General features: G+C 35.2%; 1 protein-coding gene across 1 annotated transcript in view; it reads right to left on the bottom strand.

The window, feature by feature from the left end:
• The window catches only part of LOC137643246 (DE-cadherin-like), a 148,735-nt gene that overhangs the window by 91,950 nt on the left and 31,785 nt on the right, over positions 1-25,000 (bottom strand). Inside the window, exons 16-18 of the mRNA XM_068376087.1 lie at positions 24,822-24,965; positions 22,675-22,869; positions 17,856-18,052 (exon numbers count right to left, since the gene is read on the bottom strand). Coding sequence (XP_068232188.1) covers positions 17,856-18,052; positions 22,675-22,869; positions 24,822-24,965 — 536 coding nt within the window. The remainder of the gene's footprint in view (positions 1-17,855; positions 18,053-22,674; positions 22,870-24,821; positions 24,966-25,000) is intronic.

Raw genomic sequence — 25,000 nt, 5'->3', positions numbered from 1 at the left:
ACACACATATATATATATATATATATATATATATATATATATATATATATACTGTATATAGTCTGGTAGTAAATCTTAAAAAAGTAAAACTATAATTATGGAGGTATACATATACAGAAAACGTGTACGTCATATTGTAATTAGAGGAACACATCAAAGGTTAAAGGTAAATGTAGTTAGGCTATACTAATGGTTTTTCAAAATGGGGATAATCAAATCGTGGATTACATGTCGTGGGAAAGGAAATGGCCCTAGGTGGTTCGTTTGTCAAAGTAACAGGGATATGGAACTGAGAAAGAGTATGGTCGTTCTGTTTTGATAATCTTTAAATATACTATATCTTTAAGAATTTACAGGGCCTACTTTCCACTGGGGAAGGGTAGAAAAAATTCTTTAACTATGGTAAGTAGCTCTTCTAGGAGGACACTACATAATCAATTCAAAGTTATTTAGTCTTGGATAGTGCCATAAACTTTGTACAATGGTCTTCCACTCTCTTGGGTTAGGGTTCTCTTCTTTTCTTTCAATCTATGTGTAGGCCAGGTTCGATGGCAGGGCCAAAGACGCCTAATGGTTTATCAAGAGGTTGCCTTTCCATATACTGTATGCTCTTTCACCTTTATCGTATATCAATTTGTAAACTATCGTTAATGTTCTATCTTCAGTGTAAGTGGCTATCCTGAAGGGCACGTGGGCTCTGCTATGTTGTCCAATTTCATCCGACTTTTTGTCATTTCGACTATAGAATAAATTTATAATTTCTCTGTATACAGCATGATTGTGTACATATTGTTTTTGTTATCATCACTGTTGAGTTTGTTTTTAACTATGAAGACAGGTTTTTATGTCTTAAATCTTATTCTGCCAGTAAATATTGAGCAAAATCCCAGCCCACTCCATCCCAGACTCCAACAGTGTTGTCTACTGTAATGGAATAATAGTGAACTACATGGCATTATTAGAGACATCACAGTTGCCGCCAGACAGTGTGATATTCTATGATGCTCAGAAAGCTTCAGTTTTATAAAGATGACAATTTTCTAAGCTGCTCATTCCAGATTTTAAGAATCCAATAATTTAGGATGGGATGCCCTATCTAGGTCAGGTAGATGGTGGTGTATATTGGAACTGAGTACCCTACTTCTTATATGTTCTGTTATGAATGTGGATGTCACGAGATTCAGGTCATAAAAGTTTCTTGTATGCATAACAACCTTTATTCATGTTTCATCTCTCGAAATATCAAGGTCATCGAGAGATTGACCGATGTTCTGGTCTTGCTGAGTACCCTCCTCATCAGACAGAACGGGGGAAAGGCGTACACATCGACGTTGTCCCACCGTTGTTGGAAGGCATCTTGCCAGAGAGCCTTGTGGGGAGCAATACAGCGGGAGCTTGGTGTTCAGCACCGTAGCGAACAGATCCACTGTCGGGGAACCCCACAAAATCAGGACTTTGTTAGCTATCTGAGGATCCAAAGACCACTCGGTACTCACTATCTGCGTCGCTCTGCTCAGACTGTCAGCGAGCACATTCCTCTTGCCTGGAATGAAGCGAGCCGCTAGTGAAATCGAGTGGACTTCGGACCATCCCAGGATCTCTACTGCAAGATGGGATAGCTGTTCCGAAAAGGTACCTCCCTGCTTGTTGATATAAGCCACGACCGTGGTGTTGTCGCTCATCACCACCACCGAGTGGCCCGCCAGGACTTGGTGGAACTTCTGAAGAGCCAGGAATACGGCCTTCATTTCTAGCAGGTTTATGTGAAGGTACCTTTCTGATTCTGACCACAGGCCTGAGGTCCTGTGGTTCAGAACGTGGGCCCCCCACCCTTTGTTTGATGCGCCCGAAAACAGCATCAAATCCGGGGAAGGGACGAGAAGATCCACTCCCTTTCGTAGGTTCTCGTCTGCCACCCACCAACTGAAGTCCGCTCGTTCCGCAGATCCCATGGGGATCAGGATGTCCGGGGAGTCGAGTCCTTGACTCCACTGAGGCTTGAGTTGCCACTGGAGGGATCTCATTCTGAGGCGTCTGTTGGGAACGAGACGGGTCAGGGAGGAGAGGTGACCGAGGAGACGAAGCCACGGTTGGGCTGGGAGTTCCTCTCGATTGAGGAAAGGTTTCGCAGCCTTCCTCAGCCTTGCTATCCTTTCGTCTGATGGGAAGGCTTTGTGGAGACTGGTGTCTATAACCATGCCTAGATATACCAGTTTCTGAGAGGGCTGCAGAGAGGACTTCTCGAGATTTACCACGATCCCCAGATCTTGGCAAACTTCGAGGAGCCTGTCTCGGTGGCAAAGAAGGGTCGCCTCCGAGTCTGCCAGGATCAGCCAGTCGTCCAGATAACGAAGGAGACGGATGCCGATCCTGTGAGCCCATGAAGAGATGATGGTGAAGACTCTGGTGAACACCTGAGGAGCTGTGGAGAGACCGAAACACAGCACCTTGAATTGGTAGATCTTGTTGTCTAGGCAAAATCTCAGGTACTTCCTTGAAAACGGATGGATTGGGATCTGGAAGTACGCGTCCTTCAGGTCCAGTGTGCACATAAAGTCTCGCGGTCTCACTGCGAGCCTGAACGTGTCTGCCGTCTCCATGCTGAACGGAGTCTGCTTGACAAACCTGTTCAGGGTCGAGAGGTCGATGACTGGTCTCCAGCCTCCAGACGCCTTTCTCACAAGAAAGAGTTGACTGAGCCTCATTTGAGCCAGGCAGTAAAGCCAAGCACCATTTAGGCCGGGCAGTTAAGCCAAGCAATCTTCAAGCCGGGCAGTTAAGCCAAGCAATCTTTAAGCCGGGCAGTTAAGCCAAGCCTCATTTAAGCTGGGCAGTTAAGCCAAGCACCATTTAAGCCAGGCAGTTAAGCCAAGCAATCTTCAAGCCGGGCAGTTAAGCCAAGCAATCTTTAAGCCGGGCAGTTAAGCCAAGCAATTTCTCAAGACAGGTAGTTAAGCCAAGCACCATTTAAGCTGGGCAGTAAAGCCACGCACCATTTAAGCCAAGCACCATTTAAGCCGGGCAGTTAAGCCAAGCACCATTTAAGCCGGGCAGTAAAGCCAAGCACCATTTAAGCCAAGCAATCTTTAAGCCGGGCATTTAAGCCAAGCATCATTTAAGCCAGGCAGTTAAGAAAAGAAATCTTCAAGCCGGGCAGTTAAGCCAAGCATCATTTAAGCCAGGCAGTTAAGCCAAGCAATCTTTAAGCTGGCCAGTTAAGCCAAGCCTTATTTAAGGTGGGTAGTAAAGCCAAGCACCATTTAGGCCAGGCAGTTAAGCCAAGCAATCTTTAAGCCGGGCATTTAAGCCAAGCACCATTTAAGCCAGGCAGTTAAGCCAAGCAATCTTCAAGCCGGGCAGTTAACCCAAGCACCATTTAAGCCAGGCAGTTAGGCCAAGCAATCTTCAAGCTGGGCAGGTAAGCCAAGCCTCATTTAAGCCGGGGAGTTAAGCCAAGCACCATTCAAGCCAGGCAGTTAAGCCAAGCAATCTTTAAGACGGGCAGTTAAGCCAAGCACCATTCAAGCCAGGCAGTAGAGCCGAGCCTCATTTAAGCTGGGCAGTAAAGCCAAGCACCATTTAAGCCAGGCAGTTAAGCCAAGCAACCTTCAAGCCGGGCAGTTAAGCCAAGCACCACTTAAGCCGGGCAGTTAAGCCAAGTAATTTTTCAAGCTAGGCAGTTAAGCCAAGCCTCATTTAAGCCGAGCAGTTAAGCCAAGCACCATTCAAGTCGGGCTGTTAAGCCCAGCAATCTTTAAGCCGGGCATTTAAGCCAAGCATCATTTAGGCCAGGCAGTTAAGCCAAGCAGTCTTCAAGCCGGGCAGTTAAGCCAAGCACCATTTAAGCCGGGCAGTTAAGCCAAGCAATCTTCAAGCTGGGCAGTTAAGCCAAGCCTCATTTAAGCTGGGCAGTAAAGCCAAGCACCATTTAGGCCAGGCAGTTTAGCCAAATAATCTTTAAGCCGGGCATCTAAGCCAAGCACCATTTAAGCCGGGCAGTTAAGCCAAGCAATCTTTAAGCAGGGCAGTTATGCCAAGCAATATTTAAGCCGGGCAGTTAAGCCAAGCAATCTTCAAGCCGGGCAATTAAGCCAAGCCTCATTTAAGCCGGGCAGTAAAGCCAAGCACCATTTAAGCCGGGCAGTTAAGCCAAGCAATCTTTAAGCCGGGCATTTAAGCCAAGCATCATTTAAGCCAGGCAGTTAAGCCAAGCAATATTTAAGCTGGGCAGTTAAGCCAAGCCTCATTTAAGCTGGGTAGTAAAGCCAAGCACCATTTAGGCCAGGCAGTTAAGCCAAGCAATCTTTAAGCCGGGCATTTAAGCCAAGCACCATTTAAGCCGGGCAGTTAAGCCAAGCAATCTTCAAGCCGGCCAGGTAAGCCAAGCCTCATTTAAGCCAAGCACCATTCAAGCCAGGTAGTTAAGCCAAGCAATCTTTAAGACGGGCAGTTAAGCCAAGCACCATTCAAGCCAGGCAGTAGAGCCGAGCCTCATTTAAGCTGGGCAGTAAAGCCAAGCACCATTTAAGCCAGGCAGTTAAGCCAAGCAACCTTCAAGCCGGGCAGTTAAGCCAAGCACCATTTAAGCCGGGCAATTAAGCCAAGTAATTTTTCAAGCTAGGCAGGTAAGCCAAGCCTCATTTAAGCCGGGCAGTTAGGCCAAGCACCATTTAAGCCGGGCTGTTAAGCCAAGCAATCTTTAAGCCGGGCATTTAAGCCAAGCATCATTTAGGCCAGGCAGTTAAGCCAAGCAGTCTTCAAGCAGGGCAGTTAAGCCAAGCACCATTTAAGCCGGGCAGTTAAGCCAAGCAATCTTCAAGCTGGGCAGTTAAGCCAAGCAATCTTCAAGCTGGGCAGTTAAGCCAAGCCTCATTTAAGCTGGGCAGTAAAGCCAAGCACCATTTAGGCCAAGCAGTTAAGCCAAATAATCTCTAAGCCGAGTAAGGACGAGATCCGTAAAAGTCTAAGGAGGCAGACTGCCGTATTCACTTAAACCTGGTATCTTGCGATCGATCATACAGTATTTCCCTCCTATATTTCCTCTCAGGATAAACGCCGAGAGACCGTCAAGAAATAAGGAATTACACTTCAATATAAAGACCATACACACACACACACATACACACACACACACACATATATATATGTATATATATATATATATATATATATATATATATATATACATATGTGTATATATGTATATATATATATATATATATATATATATATATATACATACATACACAGAGTATATATATATATACATATATATATATATATATATATATATATACACAGTATATATGCAATGTAAATCATACGATATATACATATATATATATATATATATATATATATATATATATATATATATATACATATATACATACACATACACACAGTATATAAGCAGGGTAAATCTTACGATATATATATATATATATATATATATATATATATATATATATATATATATATATATATATATATATATATATACACAGGGTGGGGCAAAAGTAAGGTTATAGTTACTTCATTACGTTATTGACTTGAAAATCACGTTTTAGATATAAATACATTTTGAGCAATTGAAAGATTAAACGTTCATTGTAAAATGTCTACTGTAAGTAAATAAATATCTTTATGTCCACTATATATAAAAAGTCTAAGTGTTAACTGTAATCCTACTTTTGACCCACCCTGTACGTATGTAAACAAGGAATAAGCCACATGGTAGTGATAAAAACATAAAGACCTAAGTCTGGTGGGTGGCCAAATGGAAGGCAAACAAAGACCACCATATACCAAAAGAAGAACTGTGTGTGTCTTTGTGTAATTTTCGTGAAAATGAGGAGGAAGATTTGATACATTTTTTGTTGTTTTTCCAGGAATATAGAAAAGAAAGGAATGAAGTAATTGAGCTACAACAACCATACGACGAAGACTTAAAGAAGATAGGATTATTTCTATTTAGTGAAACAAATATAGAAAAGAAAAAAGAAGTGTTAAACCTGATGTGGAAGAAAAGACAAAACAGTACAAGAAGATAAACTTTGGAGGCGCCGTTGTAAAGGCTATGCCTCACCCCAGAACCTGAACCTGAACAGAAGAGGAAAATTGCAACTTTGCAAAATAAAAGGAAACAAACAAACAAAAAACGAACAAACTAAGCTATAGGATCTTCTTTTGAAAAACACAAGAAGTTTTTCCATCTAGAAATGGAATTGTTCATTATGGTTTCGTTCAAGAAAGTGAAAAATATTGCGCGGAATTTGGATATCACGAACTTAATACGACAGATGTTCCATGGAACCAAACTATATGGGAAGAGAGAGAGAGAGAGAGAGAGAGAGAGAGAGAGAGAGAGAGAGAGAGAGAGAGAGAGAGAGAGAGAGAGCAAATCATTATAACCTAGGGAAAATTTTTTTATCTATTACATACAAGCCATACTTTCAAAAGAGGAGAGAGAGAGAGAGAGAGAGAGAGAGAGAGAGAGAGAGAGAGAGAGAGAGAGAGAGAGAGAGAGAGAGAGAGAGAGAGAGCGCAAAACATTATGATTAAGGGAAAATTTGTTTTTCTAATACATACAAGTAATCCATACTTTCAAAAAAAGGAGAGAGAGAGAGAGAGAGAGAGAGAGAGAGAGAGAGGAGAGAGAGAGAGAGAGAGAGGAGAGAGAGAGAGAGAGAACAAATCACTATAATCTAGGGAAAATTTGTTTTTCTATTACAAGTAAGCCATGCTTTAAAAAAAGGAGAGAGAGAGAGAGAGAGAGAGAGAGAGAGAGAGAGAGAGAGAGAGAGAGAGAGAGAATCATTATAATCTAGGGAATATTTGTTTTTCTATTACAAACAAGTAAGCCATACTTTCAAAAAAAAGGAGAGAGAGAGAGAGAGAGAGAGAGAGAGAGAGAGAGAGAGAGAGAGAGAGAGAGAGAGAGAGAGAAAAGGTTCGACATCAACATATGCGCAATTTATCAAAATGAAAATACCATTCATTACTCTTCCCGTACAAAGTTCCATTGTCTCATTCCCACTATGGCTAAGATACAACAAGATGATAGAAAGACATCTTTTGTGCCTTTTTGGTGATTTCATTGCTCACTATAGTGAGTAGTGGAATTCAGTTTCTACTGACTGCCAAGGGTTAAGAGTTTTAGACTTTGTCTGAATCAGGCTGTGAGAAAATCAAAAGTGAGACTACAAACAAATTTAGCAATTCCCTGGACCTGGTATAGACTGATCATCATGGTGTTATGACAAACCTTGGTCTCGTTAGTAATTATGACTAAGCAACATGTTCCTAATGTGCCATAGTCTCGTAAGATATATGTAAAATATCAAGCAGATTAGAATGATAATTTGAGTGATGTCCTGTATTTGAATTAGTCACAATTGTATTAAGGGGTTTCAGACTGTTATTCTCTTAAATGAAAACCTGGTCAAAATAATCAATAGGCGTATTCTTTCTCGTTTGTTGAAATACTTAATCAAGGTCAACCCCTGGTTCAACTATCACTGTAGACGTACTTATTTTGAAAAAAAAAAAAAAAAAAAAACAAGAGGCTTATCAACTTTGGAAACGTAATAGATTAAATTTTATTCTGAATACAAATTTATCCTAAAAGGAACAATTTCTGTCACAACCCAGGACAATAAATGATAGACTACACTTAAATCTGCTCTCTTTTGTTAGACTTAAATGTCCCTACTTTTTTTTTTAAACCAGATGGCTCCTTCCTTTACTGTTGTTCCGAAGCTGAGTAGGCAACCCTTTTGACTGATATGTTTGACAGCAAGCACAACATTGAAAACCCCAATTATTCCCCATTCCTGTTTTCCGGAAGTTAAATGAACTAGTTTCGTTTTTCGGTCCAGTGAAATTAAAACTGCTATTGGACCTTGATGCTTATGGAAGTGTAGATCCAAATTACTTTGTTCCTTTGCCCTTTTTAAAAAGACAGCTTACTTTTTTTTAGATCGTAAGTTGTCGGTTACTTTCTAGCAAGATAACGAGATTTTTTTTTTTTTTGAGAATTGATACTATCGAAAGTTGTTGATCTTCCTTTGGCAAATTGTCTGAATAGATAAGCTTAAGGTAATCACTTATTCCCTAGTCTAGGGTTTGGCTATGGCAAAGATCTTGGAGCGTGTGAAGCCTTTCTTTCAATATACAATGCTATACTGAAATCCCTTGATTGTAGTCAAGAAGTTCATATGATTAGTCTTGCTCTAGTGCTGTCTTTGACCGTGCTATTCAGGAGGCCCTTGTTTTCAAACTTAAACAGATGGGAATAGGCGAGTTCTTTTTTAGCATCATCATTCAATTTTTAAGTAATAAATTGTAAAGAGCAGTTATGGATGGGTACCATGGTGACTAAAGGAATGTAATATCTGGTGTTCCACAGGGTAGTATTTTCGGCCCATTACTTCTAATAGTATATAGTATATACATGATATCTAGTCTGACCTTGAAAAACCCTTGTTGCATACGCAGACGACGATATTCTCTTTGCATCAATTCCGTCCCTTGAATGCAGACTAGTAATTACCTGAAGAGATCTAGCTAAAAATTGTATATGGTGCTAATTTAGAGGGATGAAGTTGAACTCTCAAAGTATGATAGTAAATAGTTCTCGGACAGAGGCTCCTCAGCATCCAAATCTTTGCATTAATGTCTAATCACCTATACACAACTCAATGAAAACTTCAGATATGATTACGGATTGCAAATTTACTTTTGAGAAATATCTGGTCTGTTTTATCTTCAATTACACATAAAATTTATATATTTGGAAAGTCTTAAGATTTTTGGTGATCAACCTATCATGAGGAAATGTTTTCATTCTTTCGTTCTGCAATGGTTTGAATACTGTTTTCCTATCTGTTTTTTATCTTCTACTGACTCTTAATTTGTTTGACAAAGACTAGTGGTCTATTGAATTCCTTATCACTGATCTGGATATTAATCTCTGGCACCATCGTTCGGTTAGATCATTGTGTATTTTGTATTCAGATCTTCCCAGACCGTACAGTTGTCTTCATTAATTCCGGTACACTGATGTCTCCTTAGCTTCCCAGGAAGTATACCGGAATTGATGATACCAACTGTACCATCCAGTGGGTAGTAAAAGGTACGCAGTTACCTCTAACAGTCTTCTCTTATCTACGAAAAGGCTCAACACTACACAGTATTCCAGAAGTTATGTTCCAGCTGTGACAGATTATGGAATGATCTTCCTATGTGTTATTTGATTCGGTGGTACTTAATTAATTCAAATTTGATGTAAATGCTTTTCTGTTGAACAGGTTGGCATAAGTATCATATTATTGTTTATACATGCTCTATCTATTTAACGTTGTTAATTATCTTAATGCATTTTATCATTATTTTTTTTCATTATAATCTATTACTTCAAGATTTCCTTTTCACACTGGGCTGCTATCCCAGATACGCCCTTGGACTTGTATCATATTGCTTTTCCAATTAGAGCTGTAGCTTGGCTAGTAATAGTAATAATAAGTTAGGAGCTCTGAAAAGTTATTTCCTAGGATATCAACATAACATGAGAACGAGTTTCCCTTACAATTATTTACAGTTCCCCGACAGACTCCGATTTTGGAGAAAACACGACTTAGCAATAAATTATATTGTAATTCTTATTTCTTAATGAAAAATAAAGAAAATGTGCTAAAAAAATTGCTTCTTTCATTAACAAATGAGTACAAACAATATAATCTGATACAAATTCCATGTATTCCACTATGAGAAACGATTGTTTACAAAAAGAAATAAAAAAAAAAAAAACATTTGTCCGAGGAAAATATCTAAAACAAAAATCTCAAAACGGAATGTCAAATGGTAAAATTATCTCGAATAAAGTCGAGTGGGAAACGAACAATGTCCCAAATCATCTCACCATTATCCCTGATATTGTAACTCGATTCTAGACGAAGATTTGAAAAATCAACGCTTTATTTCCACGAAATGGAACAATGACTATCATTAAACTTTAGAAGCATCATTTACTTCCCGTTGTAAAACAGACATCGTCCAGTAATATTTCAATATTATGCTGAAAAGGCTACTGAAATTGCAATTTATTTCAAATGTTCTGTATATTGTAGAATTGGCCCAAAATATGGCTATAACCATAGAGAACGAGGGCAATGGGGAACGCTTTAACGAAAAATGTACATATATCATCGAAGTAACAGTAAGCGAAGGAGTAATGAACTGAAAGGATCTGGTATAAATTCCTATTATAAAGGAACTGAAGTCATCCTCAATGGGGCACTGGTATAATGTACTGCTTCTCGTCCTTTCATCGGACTTAGTTTATTATTCTCTCGTAATAGTATGGAATCACAGAAGGAGCCTCTACGGACAAATATATATTTAGCTTCAAGAAGCTCAAACAAGAGTTTACAAAAAATTAAGAGATATGATGTAGTGAGTCAACGAGAAATTTCGGTATTAATTTACTAAAAAAGATAGCGATTTTCATGAGTCGACGAGAGAGAGAGAGAGAGAGAGAGAGAGGAGAGAGAGAGAGAGAGAGAGAGAGAGAGAGAGAGAGAGAGAGAGAGAGAGAGAGAGGCTAATTATTTTTATAACTGGAAAAAACATGTGGGATAATCAGAACATCCATATTTCCCAGAATTGTATCAACATCCCACACTTCCAGGCAAATGGACATATCCTCACCTGAGAACCTTTATATATATATATATATATATATATATATATATATATATATGTATGTATATATAATATATATATAATATATATATATATATATATATATATATATATATATATATATATACATATATACATAATATATATATACATATATAATATATATATATATAATATACATATATATATATATATATATATATATATATATATATATATTTATATATATACACATATATATACACATACATGCTACCCACAATAAACTTATTAGTGCACATGAACTATTCTTATACATAGAACGACTCCTACATTATTAATCTCCTTGAGAGAAAAAGGGTATTTGGTTCAGCTATAACAGCTATTGTTTTCACACTCCAGTTCCATACGCATAACAGGTGTGGGATCACAATTTAGAATGTAGGTCACGGCGGTAGAAGTATTATTGGAGTGTAGTGAGGAAGTTTCATGAGGAATGGATATTGTAGAAAGGTAAAGTTGATAGCAATGAATTAAGAATTGTGGAGAGAGCATTACTTGAATTACTTGGTCAAGTGTCGGGAAGTGTTTATAAATTAGAAAGTAAGACAGATAACAGAGCAATTGATAGGGAAAAAAGGCGTGGGTTCCGACTAAGAAGGGAATGTCAGATGCATGAGCTTATAAAAAAGTTATCTGAGAAGTTTTATAGAAATGTAAAAAAAACAGATTGTGACATATTTCGAATAAAAGCTTGAAATTAAATCAATAGAGAGGCTATGATAATGATGATGAGATGATTTTTATTTACAACGTTCATTTCTTTTTAATGACCTTATATGGGGAATGATGTAAACAATCTGGAAAATTGCGTTAAACCTAACATCCAGTGGCGAGATAAGAAAATGAGTTATTTAGGGAGCTTCGAACAGGTAGTTGATGTTAGTAAATAATGTACATAATATTAATATTTAAGAGAAACTACAGAAACTAGTCAAAGACTTTGGGAGGGTTTGCTAGTGGGGAAGCTCAGGAATAAATATAAACAAGAGTAAGTATATGATAGCAAATTAAAATCAGTTAAATAATATGCATGGTAGAATAAGGGAAGTTGATGATGCTGATAAGAATCTGGAAACAAAGAGTGGTGGTGAAATGCAATGGGTTATGACATATAGAAGGAAGCGAGGAGTCACTGAAAAGGTAATGCAAAGAAGGCAGCAGGAAGTGTGAAAAAAAATTTGAAGAAATATTTCAAGTGTCTAAAAAGGTATAAAGGATTTTTGAGTCATTCACCATGATGTAAAGGAAGCGTGAATGTTGAATGCAAATGTAAGAAAAAAGGTTAAAGTCTTTGAGGTGAAAGTTTTGTGTAGTATACGAGGCATTGAAGGTACATAAAGAATGACTAATGTAGATTAGCATAAGTGTAATGATGGATCGTAGTATTTTAGGTAGTTGGGTCATGTAGGTGATGAGTAGGTGCAAATTATTAGTAGAGAAGAGGAGAAGATTGTGATCCTAATATGGGCCTTTTGTGAGAAGGAAGGGCCTTAATATTCAAGAAGTGGAAGCAGGATTGCAAGATGAATGTGAGCAGCGAAGTGTGACCAGAGGTGTTCGATGCACTTTTCAAGAACCTGTTTTGAATGATAAATGTAGATTAGAATGAGTGTAATGATGGATCTTAGTGTTTTAGATAGTTGGGTCAGGTAGAAAGTATATGGTAGGTGAAAATTATTAGTAGAGAAGAGAAGATTGTTATCCTGATATGGGCCTTTTGTCAGAAGGAAGGGGCATAATATTCAGGAAGTGGAAGATGAATGTAAGCAGTAGTGTGTCCAGAGGTGTTCGATGCACTTTCAAGAACCTTCTGTTTTGGTATATAATCAGCTTATCATACTGAAGTTTTTTCCACACAGGTGTTATAATATGAAATTGACATTAACTATTGTGTTTTTTTTTTCATTTGAAGGTACCACCGTTCAGGTAGACGGATTGATTATTGAAATTCTTCAGGCGCCATAATTTATATATATATATATATATATATATATATATATATATATATATACTGTATATATATATATATATATATATATATATATATATATATATATACTGTATATATATATATTGTATGTATGTATGTATGTATGTATGTATACATATATATGTATATATATATTGTATACACACGTATATATACATATACATACATACATATATATATATATATATTATATATATATATATATATACACACATATATATATACATATATAAATACATTTATATATATATATATACACACACACACACACACATATATATATATATATATACACATATATATACATATATATACATATATATATATATATATATATATATTCCCCGTCAAAGAAACAAACAGCAACACCTACAAAGATATCAACTAAAACAAGCCTTTGCAAATGCACACAGGAATCGCTCAAATAAGAAACAAATCACATATCTACAATTAGAACTTCCCAATTCACTTACACGAACAAAGGACGCAAAACAGCAAAAACACAGGTAGATAGGAAGCAGACGAATGAAGGAAGTGAATACATTGACAGCTGCATCGACTTTGCTGTCATCCTGAGCGAGATTGCTCTCTTCGTATAATGTCTTAATTAAGTGGCAATTACCAAAGTGAATAGAGTGACACTTTAAAAAAGAAAATGACAAATATGAAATGGAATCATTATCATTACTACGAGATTCATAAGACCCTCCAGAAGCTCGTGTTAACATTTGCTTGTTTGGTTGTTTTACATACTATAAAAAAATTTGCTAAAAAAAAAAATAAAAAACTATAAAAATCCTGTAATAAATGTTGCCAGGCATTTACCATTTTAAAAACAGATATATTGAGATTAAGGAGTGATATAACGGTCACCAACCCGTAAAATATAATAAAAAAAGTAGGGCAAACATTACGGTCGACTGTATTTTACTGAAATACGGCTGAGAACAGTATATCTTTACGGAGAATTTTCGATTAAAATTACGTTTTTTTTTAACAGTGTAGGTTTGCGAGGGTTTACAAAGACTGAGAGGATATGAGTTCCAGGCAAAAGTTATTTGAGGTATAATTAGACTGGCCATATTGGACGTAAATGTCGAAGATATATTCATTCGCCTTAATACTTCCCACAACTAATTTAAACACTTTTTTGAGGGAATGTCCATTCTACTGTCCTAAACTTATCGTGTTCTTTATGTTCGATTTGCAGTCTTATATTATTGTATTAATTTGTTTATATCTGCTGGCTTTTTTTATCTTTATTAATTATTAAATTTGATTGCATTCTCTCTGTTTTATCAGATTTATGATCTTTTGTCCCGTAAAAGCTTGTTTTCAAGTTAATAATATAATTTGCTAAATCAATCTCTCTCTCTCTCTCTCTCTCTCTCTCTCTCTCTCTCTCTCTCTCTCTCTCTCTCTCTCTCTCTCTCTCTGTATATATATATATATATATATATATATATATATATATATATATATATGTATATATATATATATATGTATGTATATATATATATATATATATGTGTGTGTGTGTGCGCGCGTACGTGCGGGCATGCTTGCGTGAGTGCATGCGTACGTGCGTGTGTGTGTGGCGTGTGACAATGGGCTGCGAGATGTAGTGCAATCCGTATTTTCGACGGCTTTATTACATTCATCTCACATGTAAGTAATATTTTACAGAGCACTTAGTGCTCTATTCCTTATTCTCCGAATTTAATAAAATACAATCGTATTTTTTTAATTCCTTCACATGCAAATTCATTCCAAATATATATTTCTTTCGTTTGATTCGGATAATTATTTTTTACCTTAATGCGTTTTTTCAGTGTTTGTTGTACTTCAATGGCCTTGGAACTCAACCTTTACATGATATGAATGATTCCCATTCAAACGTCAATTGTTTGATATATAACTTTTGGAGATTATCATGCGTGTTATTATTGGTAAGGTTTCTTATTTCAAAATACAAACATCAGTGGTGATTATATCAAAAGTAATGACAAAAGATTTCGCATTATATACTTCTTTGTGTTCGGGTAACAATAAAGATAGGAGCAAGTATACTGCTTCTATAGCTACTACTGTAATGACTAGAGGGACACTCAGTAAAGAGCATGCCTTGCCATGTCAAGCAGTCTTATTTGGCTTTCAACTCCACTGTGTACTTGTAATTGGATTTATTTCCTTCAAAATCTAATGGATTTTTCCTTGGGTCGTAACCCCACATATCCACCAAGTTTCGTTGAAATTGAATCCGCAGTTCTTGCGTAATGTTAAAAAACAAAAAATAAACTAACAAATTTTGTCATTTACATAACATTGCCATTATTTTCAACGTACTACAGCGTACTTGTAGTTTGATGTACTTTATACAAAATATTACAATTGCATCCTTGGGTAATACTCAACATGACTACCAAGTTTGATCAAAATCGAAAAGTAGTAGTTTTTTTTTTTTTTTTTTTTTTTTTTTTTTGTAAACTTGCTCACAAAAAAGCAAACAAACGACGACAGGGGTGAATACATACCCTTCGCAGAATCTTTGATATTGGCGAAGGCAATGACTATCACTTTCCCTAAAATGAGATACTTATCTTGTCGCTGTCAATTTTACCGCTATCACTATAAACTCGCTTGTGTAGTCAAATACATCGATATTTCAGTGAGAGAAAGATAATGGGAATGCTAGAGATCCTCGGCAGATTGTGCTTTTATACAGCGTTCTTTATATAAATGACAAAAAAGAAAAAAAAATGCACCAATAAATCGGGATTGTGCTCAGTTCAGTGACAACGGACGATAAAAAAAAAGAGGGATGAAAATTGCTATTGCATAATTATTGTCTCTGTCAATTTAAAAGATTTTTAAAAGCATGCTCTCTGAGTCTTTAAGCTCATATTTACGGCTAAAACACCATGCAGTACAAATGCTTTAAATTTATCTAATATGAGTTCACAGCTCAAGCTTGTGATTTACATCCTGTGAAACTACTTAATCGTGATTCATTATTGGGGATCAGTAATTGACACAGATTTCAGATGATTCTTTTCAAAGTCCTTTTCCAAGTCATTGTACAATACTAGACACAACTTCAGTCGTTTGTTACATGTTTACTAATGGCTGCTCAGATGAATAGCCCATGCTACCAGTTACTGCTTCATTGTACCTCGGTAGTTAGCGTCTTAGTTAGCTATACGATCACTCTATCGAGCACGAAGCAGCCAAGGCCATTACAAAGCCTTGGAAGCAACCAATGTTTCAGGTAGAAAAAAACTTCGGAAATTATAGTAGGTCATTCCCTCTCCCTTCCCAGCTAATGGGAGATTACCATGCTCAACTCTAATATAATATAATTATGAAATAAATTTTCAAAGTCATATGAAGAATTCAATCCTTCTCGACCTCGTACTCTCTTCCTCCTCTCTCTCTTTTCCGTAACCTTTCATCCAATAGATATTTTCATTTCCATGTAAGATTTATAATGGAAAACGAAGAACCTTGTTTCGATTTATGGATAATGAAAGAAAAAACAGAGAGAGAGAGAGAGAGAGAGAGAGAGAGAGAGAGAGAGAGAGAGAGAGAGAGAGATTAAACTTTCAAAAGTAAAATAAAGTTGTAGCGATGTCAACAGAAAATGAACATTCTTAAATAGAAGGGTTCAGAGAAGGAATTTCGTATTGCCTTTGATTATTGAAAAAATGGAGACTTCGATGAAAAAAACGAAATGTTGAAGGGTATATCTGAAACTTCTTACGGAAATATTTTGTAAAATAAAATTACGCTCTAGTCATTTTTAAGCAATCTTACACTAAAGATTATAAATACATCTTGATGACAGTGAATATTCATTTGTGTTCCCAGGGTTTCTTCAGCAAAATGTTACTGAAAACAATTCTTGGAACTGTTTTATAATTAGATTATTTTAAAGAAAACTGTACTAACGGGAAAGGTGTTTATAAATAGTTCGTTAGTTTCGAGTTGCGTATTTCGTAATTCATTCAAATGTATTCGACATGGAGGGGGAAAATAGACCGCTTTCGTCTCTAGCCTCATAAAATAAAGTGTAACTTGATTATATTAAATTTTTTTTTTTATATGAAGTAGTTTATATATTGTTTTTTATTCTCTAGAAATCCAGTTGTAAAACATCACCCTGTACACATATTGGAAGCGTGAAAAATCCTTTAATTTTTAAAACTTCTAAGATCTTCCTAATATTTTAAAGAAAAATAATTCTTTATTTTGAAAAATGCCTGGTTAAAATAAAATTTGCTATAGAGGTCATAGCAGATCACTCATGCATCAAGAGGTAATGTCATTATGGCATCGAATGCTTCAGGTATTTGTTCTTAAATTGTCCATTGCTACTTAATTATAGTAATTAAGATAAGTTGGGGGTGTGTAGTTACAAACCTTCGCTTGGTTATTACATGACTTTGCGCAGGAACTTTAGAGGCAATTTTACCTTTTTCCTTCCATTAAACGAATTTTGCGAGTTATCAACTTGATTTTCATGCTATTGCTCTCTCCTTTTGTACGTTTCATTTATTTAATAGTATTTGTTTTGCGTGCGACTCTTCCACATGCTATTATGTGCATCATTGGATGTCTTTATGATTACTGCTTTCGGATATATATGGGTTACAGGTACTTCAGAGTTGAATCAGTTTTTACAATGATTTGAGTTTTCCTAACTAAATAACGCAGGTATAAATCCCACCAACGAATGGAAAGTTATTGATTAATTTCTATTTGGATCTCAAGACTTTCAATGTCAATTGTAACCAAAGCTAGTAAAGAGTGGGGAAAACTCAAGGATATTGGGGATTCTACCCCAAAAACTATTATCATCATCACTATTATTATAATAAGATTTATTGCAAAACTAGGTGGAAAAACAGAATGCTACTAGCACAAAGACCCATTAGGATAATCAACCTAATACGGAAAGGAAACCAGCAATTGATAAACTATAAACGAGAAATGTAAAAGAAATGAAATGAAATAATCATGAAACGACAGCAACAAAAAGAATAACAATGATAAGCAGTACTGTACTCTCTCTCTCTCTCTCTCTCTCTCTCTCTCTCTCTCTCTCTCTCTCAAAACTAACCTTGCACACAGCGTCAGCACATCAGTATTTTCAGTGGTATTTTCCAAGATGGCCGGGAGGAGCGGTTGCTGACTGATAATAGCAGGTGGTAGATCGTCCGATGAAACGACCTGGATGAGGACGTCAGCTGTGGACCATAACACCGGACTTCCTTTGTCCGCAGCGCGAGCTCGCATCTCGAACAATCGTTTATTTGCCTGGAAGGAAACAACACTGACGTGTTAACTTTGCTTGGCATAATACAACTGGGGCTTTTAAAACAACGTTCTTATCACACCCATCTGAGAGAAAATTTGACTTTATATACAGTATGAATATGTAATTTTAATGCATTACATTTGATAATAATAATAATAATAATAATAATAATAATAATAATAATAATTATAATAATAAAATGAAAGGGTTGAAGAATACCTAGGCTAAATAAACTCAAATGCCTTTATGTTGAATGGCCTCGTGGCCCCATCGCTGATCCAAATGGCTCAAATTGTATAAACCAAGTCCAATCAAAATAGCCATGTGTAAATGGGCATTTATGAGAGACAGTTATACAATTATGTATATTCCCTGTGTGGTAAAGCTGTTCTACAATATTTTACTTGCACAACCTACCATGTTTTTCAGTCGTTTTGCAATACAAAAAATAATAACTCATGGCACATATACAATATTTCTACATAAAACACCTAAAGTAAAAAAAAAGAAATAATAATTCTGGGTAAAATTAAACTACATGGTACTCAATTTTTAAATTAAAAGAACTAAAGAATAATTAAATATCGTTAAATAATAGAAATGAGGGTACATGAGCACATTGTGCAAAACGGGTTTCTTCATAGTCAACGGGGAAAAATATTTTCTATTCTAAGAAAGTAAAGAATACACCCTTTTTTTAGATTACATTTCGGGGACACTTGCTTTATATAGATATACACGCCAATACAGTATTTTCGATAAATTGTTAAAACTGAAATCATTTTTTCTTTCGATGTAATTGTTGACATTTCTATAAAATTTCAAGATCATACAGTAAAAGGTTCTCTCTCTCTCTCTCTCTCTCTCTCTCTCTCTCTCTCTCTCTCTCTCTCTCTCTCTCTCTCTCTCTCTCTCTTTATCTGGTCGCTAAAAGAGAATGGTCGCCTTCATGAAAACTCGAAAAGATTTTAAAGGCCATACTTTTATAGAGAGACCTGTAAAATGGTGACGATCCATGACTTCTTGATAATATATATAAGGAAAAAGAAAGGTAAGGGAAAATTAAGGAGATCTATCTCATAATGGGGGGGTTATTGCAATCTCCCGGAATATAAAAGAATGCAGAAAAAATATGGAAGAAGAATCGGTAGATTGGCAATAAAGAAAAAGAAATATTCGTGATAAATCAAGGAATTAGTGGTCTATTTGTTGTTGTAATGCCGCCTAACAAAAAGTCTCTCTCTCTCTCTCTCCTCTCTCCTCATCTCTCTCTCTCTCTCTCTCTCTCTCTCTCTCTCTCTCTCTCTCTCTCTCTCTCAAGATTAATTACTAGAAAATGAAAATACAACAAAATGATTCTGTGTATTAGATGGCAGGTAAAAATAATAAAAAAGGCAAGAATTGTTTATGTAGAGGAATCTTCCAAATGTCAACGAATGGCAGAGATGCAAATGGAAAAGAGATATGGAGCAATAATTCCTAAATACAAATACCTTCGCTACAATAGAGAAAGTATTGATAAACAAGGGGAAGAATGATAAATGACATAATAGAACCGCTAACGACAACAGCTGGTAATGGGGAAGGACTGTTATGCGCTATTAGTAATGAGAGCTACCCAGTGGTTAGGTGGAAACAGGAACTGAATTTGTAGAGAAGATGCGGCAAGATATAACGAGGAAAAAACGATTATCAGAGCCACCCAAGTCTAGAATTAAGTTAAAATGGGATGATTCGGCTGTAAACTTGAACTTATTTGACTCATCAGTAAAAATGAATCAAGTATTTCGATAAAATAAGTATCTATACGTACTATAGTTTATTTTAAATTTAAATATTACGCAGTTTCCCCCAACTGGGTGTGGTGCGATAAAAAAAAAAAAAACTGGTCATTACCACATTCATACGTTAATTACGGAATTGTAGATGAGCCCCCTATATATATTCTGTGAGAGAAAAAAATAGAAATAAGAGCAAGTAATAGTCATAAAGCCGAATAAAATGAGACGAAACATTAAGTCGTGGAGGAATATTTGGTGAGTTTAAGATTTACCCTGCCTGATACGACGCACGAGGTTTTTTAAAGGATAAAAGAAGGAAAACTGTTGGGGATGAATTATATTTGAATCAATTAAGTCATTAAAGGAATTTAGAATTCATTAATAATAACAAATACTATAAAAGAATAAAAAAAAAAAATGAATAAACTATAAAAATATACATGATGGTTAAATTATAGGATTAAGAATTAAACACTGAACAAGAGATTGAAGACGTTTAAAATAAAAAAAAAAAAAAAATAAAAAACCGAAACTGCATGAAACTTGCAAGTTTAAAACATGTAAAAAAAAAAAAACATATTTTTTCTACTTGCTATGCACAAAATATCTCGCTATAATAAAATGCCTTCTAGGGCAAAATATGTCTTAAAAATCTGGCCGAAACTTTTATATGAACGTAAATAGCTCCTGCGAGATTTATAACCTGCTTTTGGGCAGCAGTGTGAACTACATGCAGCATATTTCAGAAGAATAGAAAATCCCTTTCTTATGGGAATGAGATCGACTGTGTGTTAGTATGCATGAGAAGAGAGAGAGAGAGAGAGAGAGAGAGAGAGAGAGAGAGAGAGAGAGAGAGAGAGAGAGAGAGAGAGAGAGAGAGAGGTGGGGGTAGGAAACAAAAATCTGATTGTAATACGTAGATGTAAAACGAAATATCATGATATATATCTATCTATCTATCTATCTATCTATCTATATATATATATATATATATATATATATATATATATATATATATATATATATATATATATTATTACTTGTTATGCTACAACCCTAGTTGGAAAAGCAGAATGATATAAGCCCAGGGGCTCCAACAGGGAAAATAACCCAGTGAGGAAAGGAAACAAGGAAAAATAAAATAGCTTCAGAAGAGTAACAACATCAAAATGGTTATTTCCTATATAAACTATAAAAACTTTACCAAAACAGGAGGAATAGAAATAGAATAGAACAGTGTGCCAGAGTGTACCCTCTAGCAAGAGAGCTCTAACCCAAGAGAGTGGGAGATCATGGTACAGAGGCTATGGCACTACCCAAGACTATGGTTTGATTTTGGAGTGTCCCTTCTCCTAGAAGAGTTGTTTACCATAGCTAAAGAGTCTCTTCTAAGCTTACCAAGAGGAAAGTGGCCACTGAACAATTACAGTGCAGTAATTAACCCCCTTGAGAGAAGAAGAATTGTTTGGTAATCTCAGTGTTGTCAGGTGTATGTGGACAGAAGAGAATATGTAAAGAATAGGCCTGACTATTCATTGTGTATGTGTAGGCAAAGGGAAACTGAACCATAACTAGAGAAAAGGATCCAATGTAGTAGTGTCTGGCCAGTCAAAAGACTCCATAACTCTAGCGGTAGTATCTCTACGGGTGTTTGGTGCCCTGTACAACTTACAACCTACAACCTATATAATATATATATATATATATATATTATGTATATATTATATATATATATATTATATATATATATACATATATATTTACACACACACACACACACACATATATATATATATATATATATAAATTATATATAAATATATTTGTACATATATACATAAATTTATATATATGTATATATATGCAAATACTGTATATATATATATATATATATAATGTATATATATATATATAGAGAGAGAGAGAGAGAGAGAGAGAGAGAGAGAGAGAGTTACAGCAACGGATAACACAGTCAAACAGAATGGAAATAAAAAAAAAATACTCAACTTTGTTTTAAAAGTAAGATATGCAAGTTTGCATGGCTAATATAAGGAACTAACGAAAATATTAGATGAAGATAGTGAATTCAAAGAAATTAAATGCAAAACCTATCCAAATTAGTATACACTGATTACCGTACCTTCAATATAGAAAACATATGAGCAGATTTTGTTTATTTTTTTTTCCTACATACAGTGTCTCAAAATAATACTAATAATAATAAAAATAATAAATATGATACAAATATAATATGGAATTGCTTTTAAATTCCCGAGTAAATCCCAAACACACATAAACACGCATATGCACGCACACACACACACACACACATATATATATATATATATATATGTATATATATATATATATATATATATTACCATTCTATTAATAGTAAAACGGTCACAATATTTGAAAATGCATTATATACGGTAAGCTTGAACTACACTTGTACAGAAGGGCAATTTGAATAAAAAAGTTTTTTTTTATATGAAAAACACTAATTGACTTACCAGGTTAGTTAATCATATCATAAGAGATGAGTACAAGGTAAGTTTATCTTCCATAATGGGGTTAAGGGGGAAAATTTAAGTTTCCTCCTCTCATCTAGTTTAAAAATAATATAGAATTGAATTGCTACATTAAGATGAATAACAATGCTGCCTGTTACGCTTTTCTATAGTAAAATATTGTTACATTTTTTGGATACTAGAATGTAGAACAAAAACGTGAAAATAAACCAAAGGACCACGCAAAGAATTAGAAAAGAAAAATAATTTTCAGTTCTCTTTTTCCTCCTTACTTAAAACAAAATCAAAATGAACTACAAAACTGCTTACCATGCTTTTCTGCAGAGGGTTGGTAAGTGTGATGACGCCCGTGTCGCCATCTATGGAGAAGTACTTCATGTCATCGGGGTTGCCTTGCAAGGAGAAGGAGATCTCGGCGTTGCTGCCCGAGTCCAGATCGGAGGCTGTCACCCTCAACACAGGAGTGCCAGTGATGTGGTCGGTGCTTATCGTCTCTTCGTAAATCTGGGGTTCGACAAGAGAAAAGTTGATGAAGGGAGTTAGTTCATATTTTTTTAAAAGCCGATATCATAACTTATGGTACAGTTGCCTTCATTAACTGCGGTACACTGACGTCTGCCTAGCTTTCCATGAAGTGTACCAGAATTAATGAAGCCAACTGTACGTGTTTTATTCAAATACATAAGCAAGTGCGTGCACACAACCACACACACACATATATGTATACATATATATATATATATATATACATATATATATGTATATATATATATATATATATATAATGTACATATATATATATACATATATATATGTATATGTATATATATATATATATATATATATGGTGTGTGTGTTTGTATGTATATATGTATGTAAATATCTTAAATACCGAAATGATTTCATTCTTTTCATGAGGAAAAGTAAATTGAAGATAAATGGAATCTACATAGGATACACGCAATGAACTAATAGTTTTCTGATTCGTTGATAGTTTTGGATTCTTTTTCACTGAAAATATGAAATTCAAATTTTGGAAAAGAAAGGAAGAAATGATTTCATCCCTACCATTATTGGAAATCAAAACGCGAAAGAGAGATTTCAATAAGCAAATTTTGTAAAGAAAGTCTTAAAACAGATAATAAGGAATGCTTATATATAATAACAGTGATATATCTGGAGACTAAGAAAGTTGAGATACGATTATAAGAAATAAAATCTCTCCCACCACGATTCTCTGTCATGTTAAAAGAAAACAAAAAGTTACTGCCTAAACTTGCAAAAGGCCTTAGTAGCCTACTATGAGCGGCGGGGCGTTATAAGGAAATCTGATTGCTACCGGTGTTGTGTGGAATAGTATTTAGGTGTTAATTACACATATGGTGTAAGAAATGCAAATAATTTTCTTCTTCATATTTTTTTTCCTTAAAAGTGAGTTTTAAGGGATCGGTCATTTAAACTTAATGAGGAATTATGTGAATAGTATGAAACCCAAATCTTTTTTGAAGCTCGTGAAAATTAGTAGGAGTAAAGCTATATTCAATGATTTGACTTTTATTTCGTATTTTGCATTCGACCTCAAATACTTACTAAGAGTCTTTTATTTTCAGTATATTTTGAAAAAAAAAATCAATTTTAACATTGAGATAATCTACCAATGTAGGGTTATTTATATACTTTTTTTTCAGCAAATCAAAGCCAAAAAACTTCTTTGGTTATTTTCAAAAACTCCTGTCCAATAAATGAAAGCATTAACGGAATGCATAAGCGAATTATATGACTTGATTAATAAAATACCGAGAAATCCTTGTAATTGTCTTTAATAAATCATGAAAAGCTGATGAATTTTCGAAGTTGCTCACGTGACTTGGCTAGAAACAGCAACGCCAGATTGTTACACCCAATCAGTCAGGGTCTCGGCAGTAAACAGCCACGTCAATTTGCGATACCAGAGCAATCTGTCCGTGAGCTATAAAGTCGTCTTCCACTTAGACGGTAACAGCCATAACAAAACTAATAGCAACAGGCAATGTCTATCCGGTAAAATGGACGCTACACAACGAGAATAGTTAAAGGGGTTGAAGGAGTGTATACACACACACACACACACATATATATATACATATATATACATATATATACATACACACAGACAGGCAGACACACACACACACACATATATATATATATATATATAAATATATATATATACAGAAACATATATATATATATATATATATATATTTATATATATATATATAATATAAATGTGTATATATATATATATATATATACATGCATACACACAGTATGTATATATATATACATATATATATATATATATATATAATTCTAACTAAATACATACACACAGACAAACTCACAAAGTATTCATACATTTCAGAGACGTAAACAAAGTGACCACTTGAACGAAAAATAGTTTTTCTTGGCCCTACCTGTTGATCGAAAATTGGAGGATTATCGTTGATATCCTCGACGACAACTTTGAAGGAACAGGATTCCTGGTGCGCCTCGGAGCCGCTGTCACGAGCCACCACTGTCAAATAGAATTCCTTGTCCTTCCCGTCTCGGTCAAGGCGCTGAATGGGAACACAGAAGGTGATAGTAAAAAAAA

The sequence above is a fragment of the Palaemon carinicauda genome, chromosome 6, assembly GCF_036898095.1.
Source record: "Palaemon carinicauda isolate YSFRI2023 chromosome 6, ASM3689809v2, whole genome shotgun sequence".
Classification (NCBI taxonomy): Eukaryota; Metazoa; Arthropoda; class Malacostraca; order Decapoda; family Palaemonidae; genus Palaemon; species Palaemon carinicauda.
This window is presented reverse-complemented; position numbering and strand designations above follow the sequence as displayed.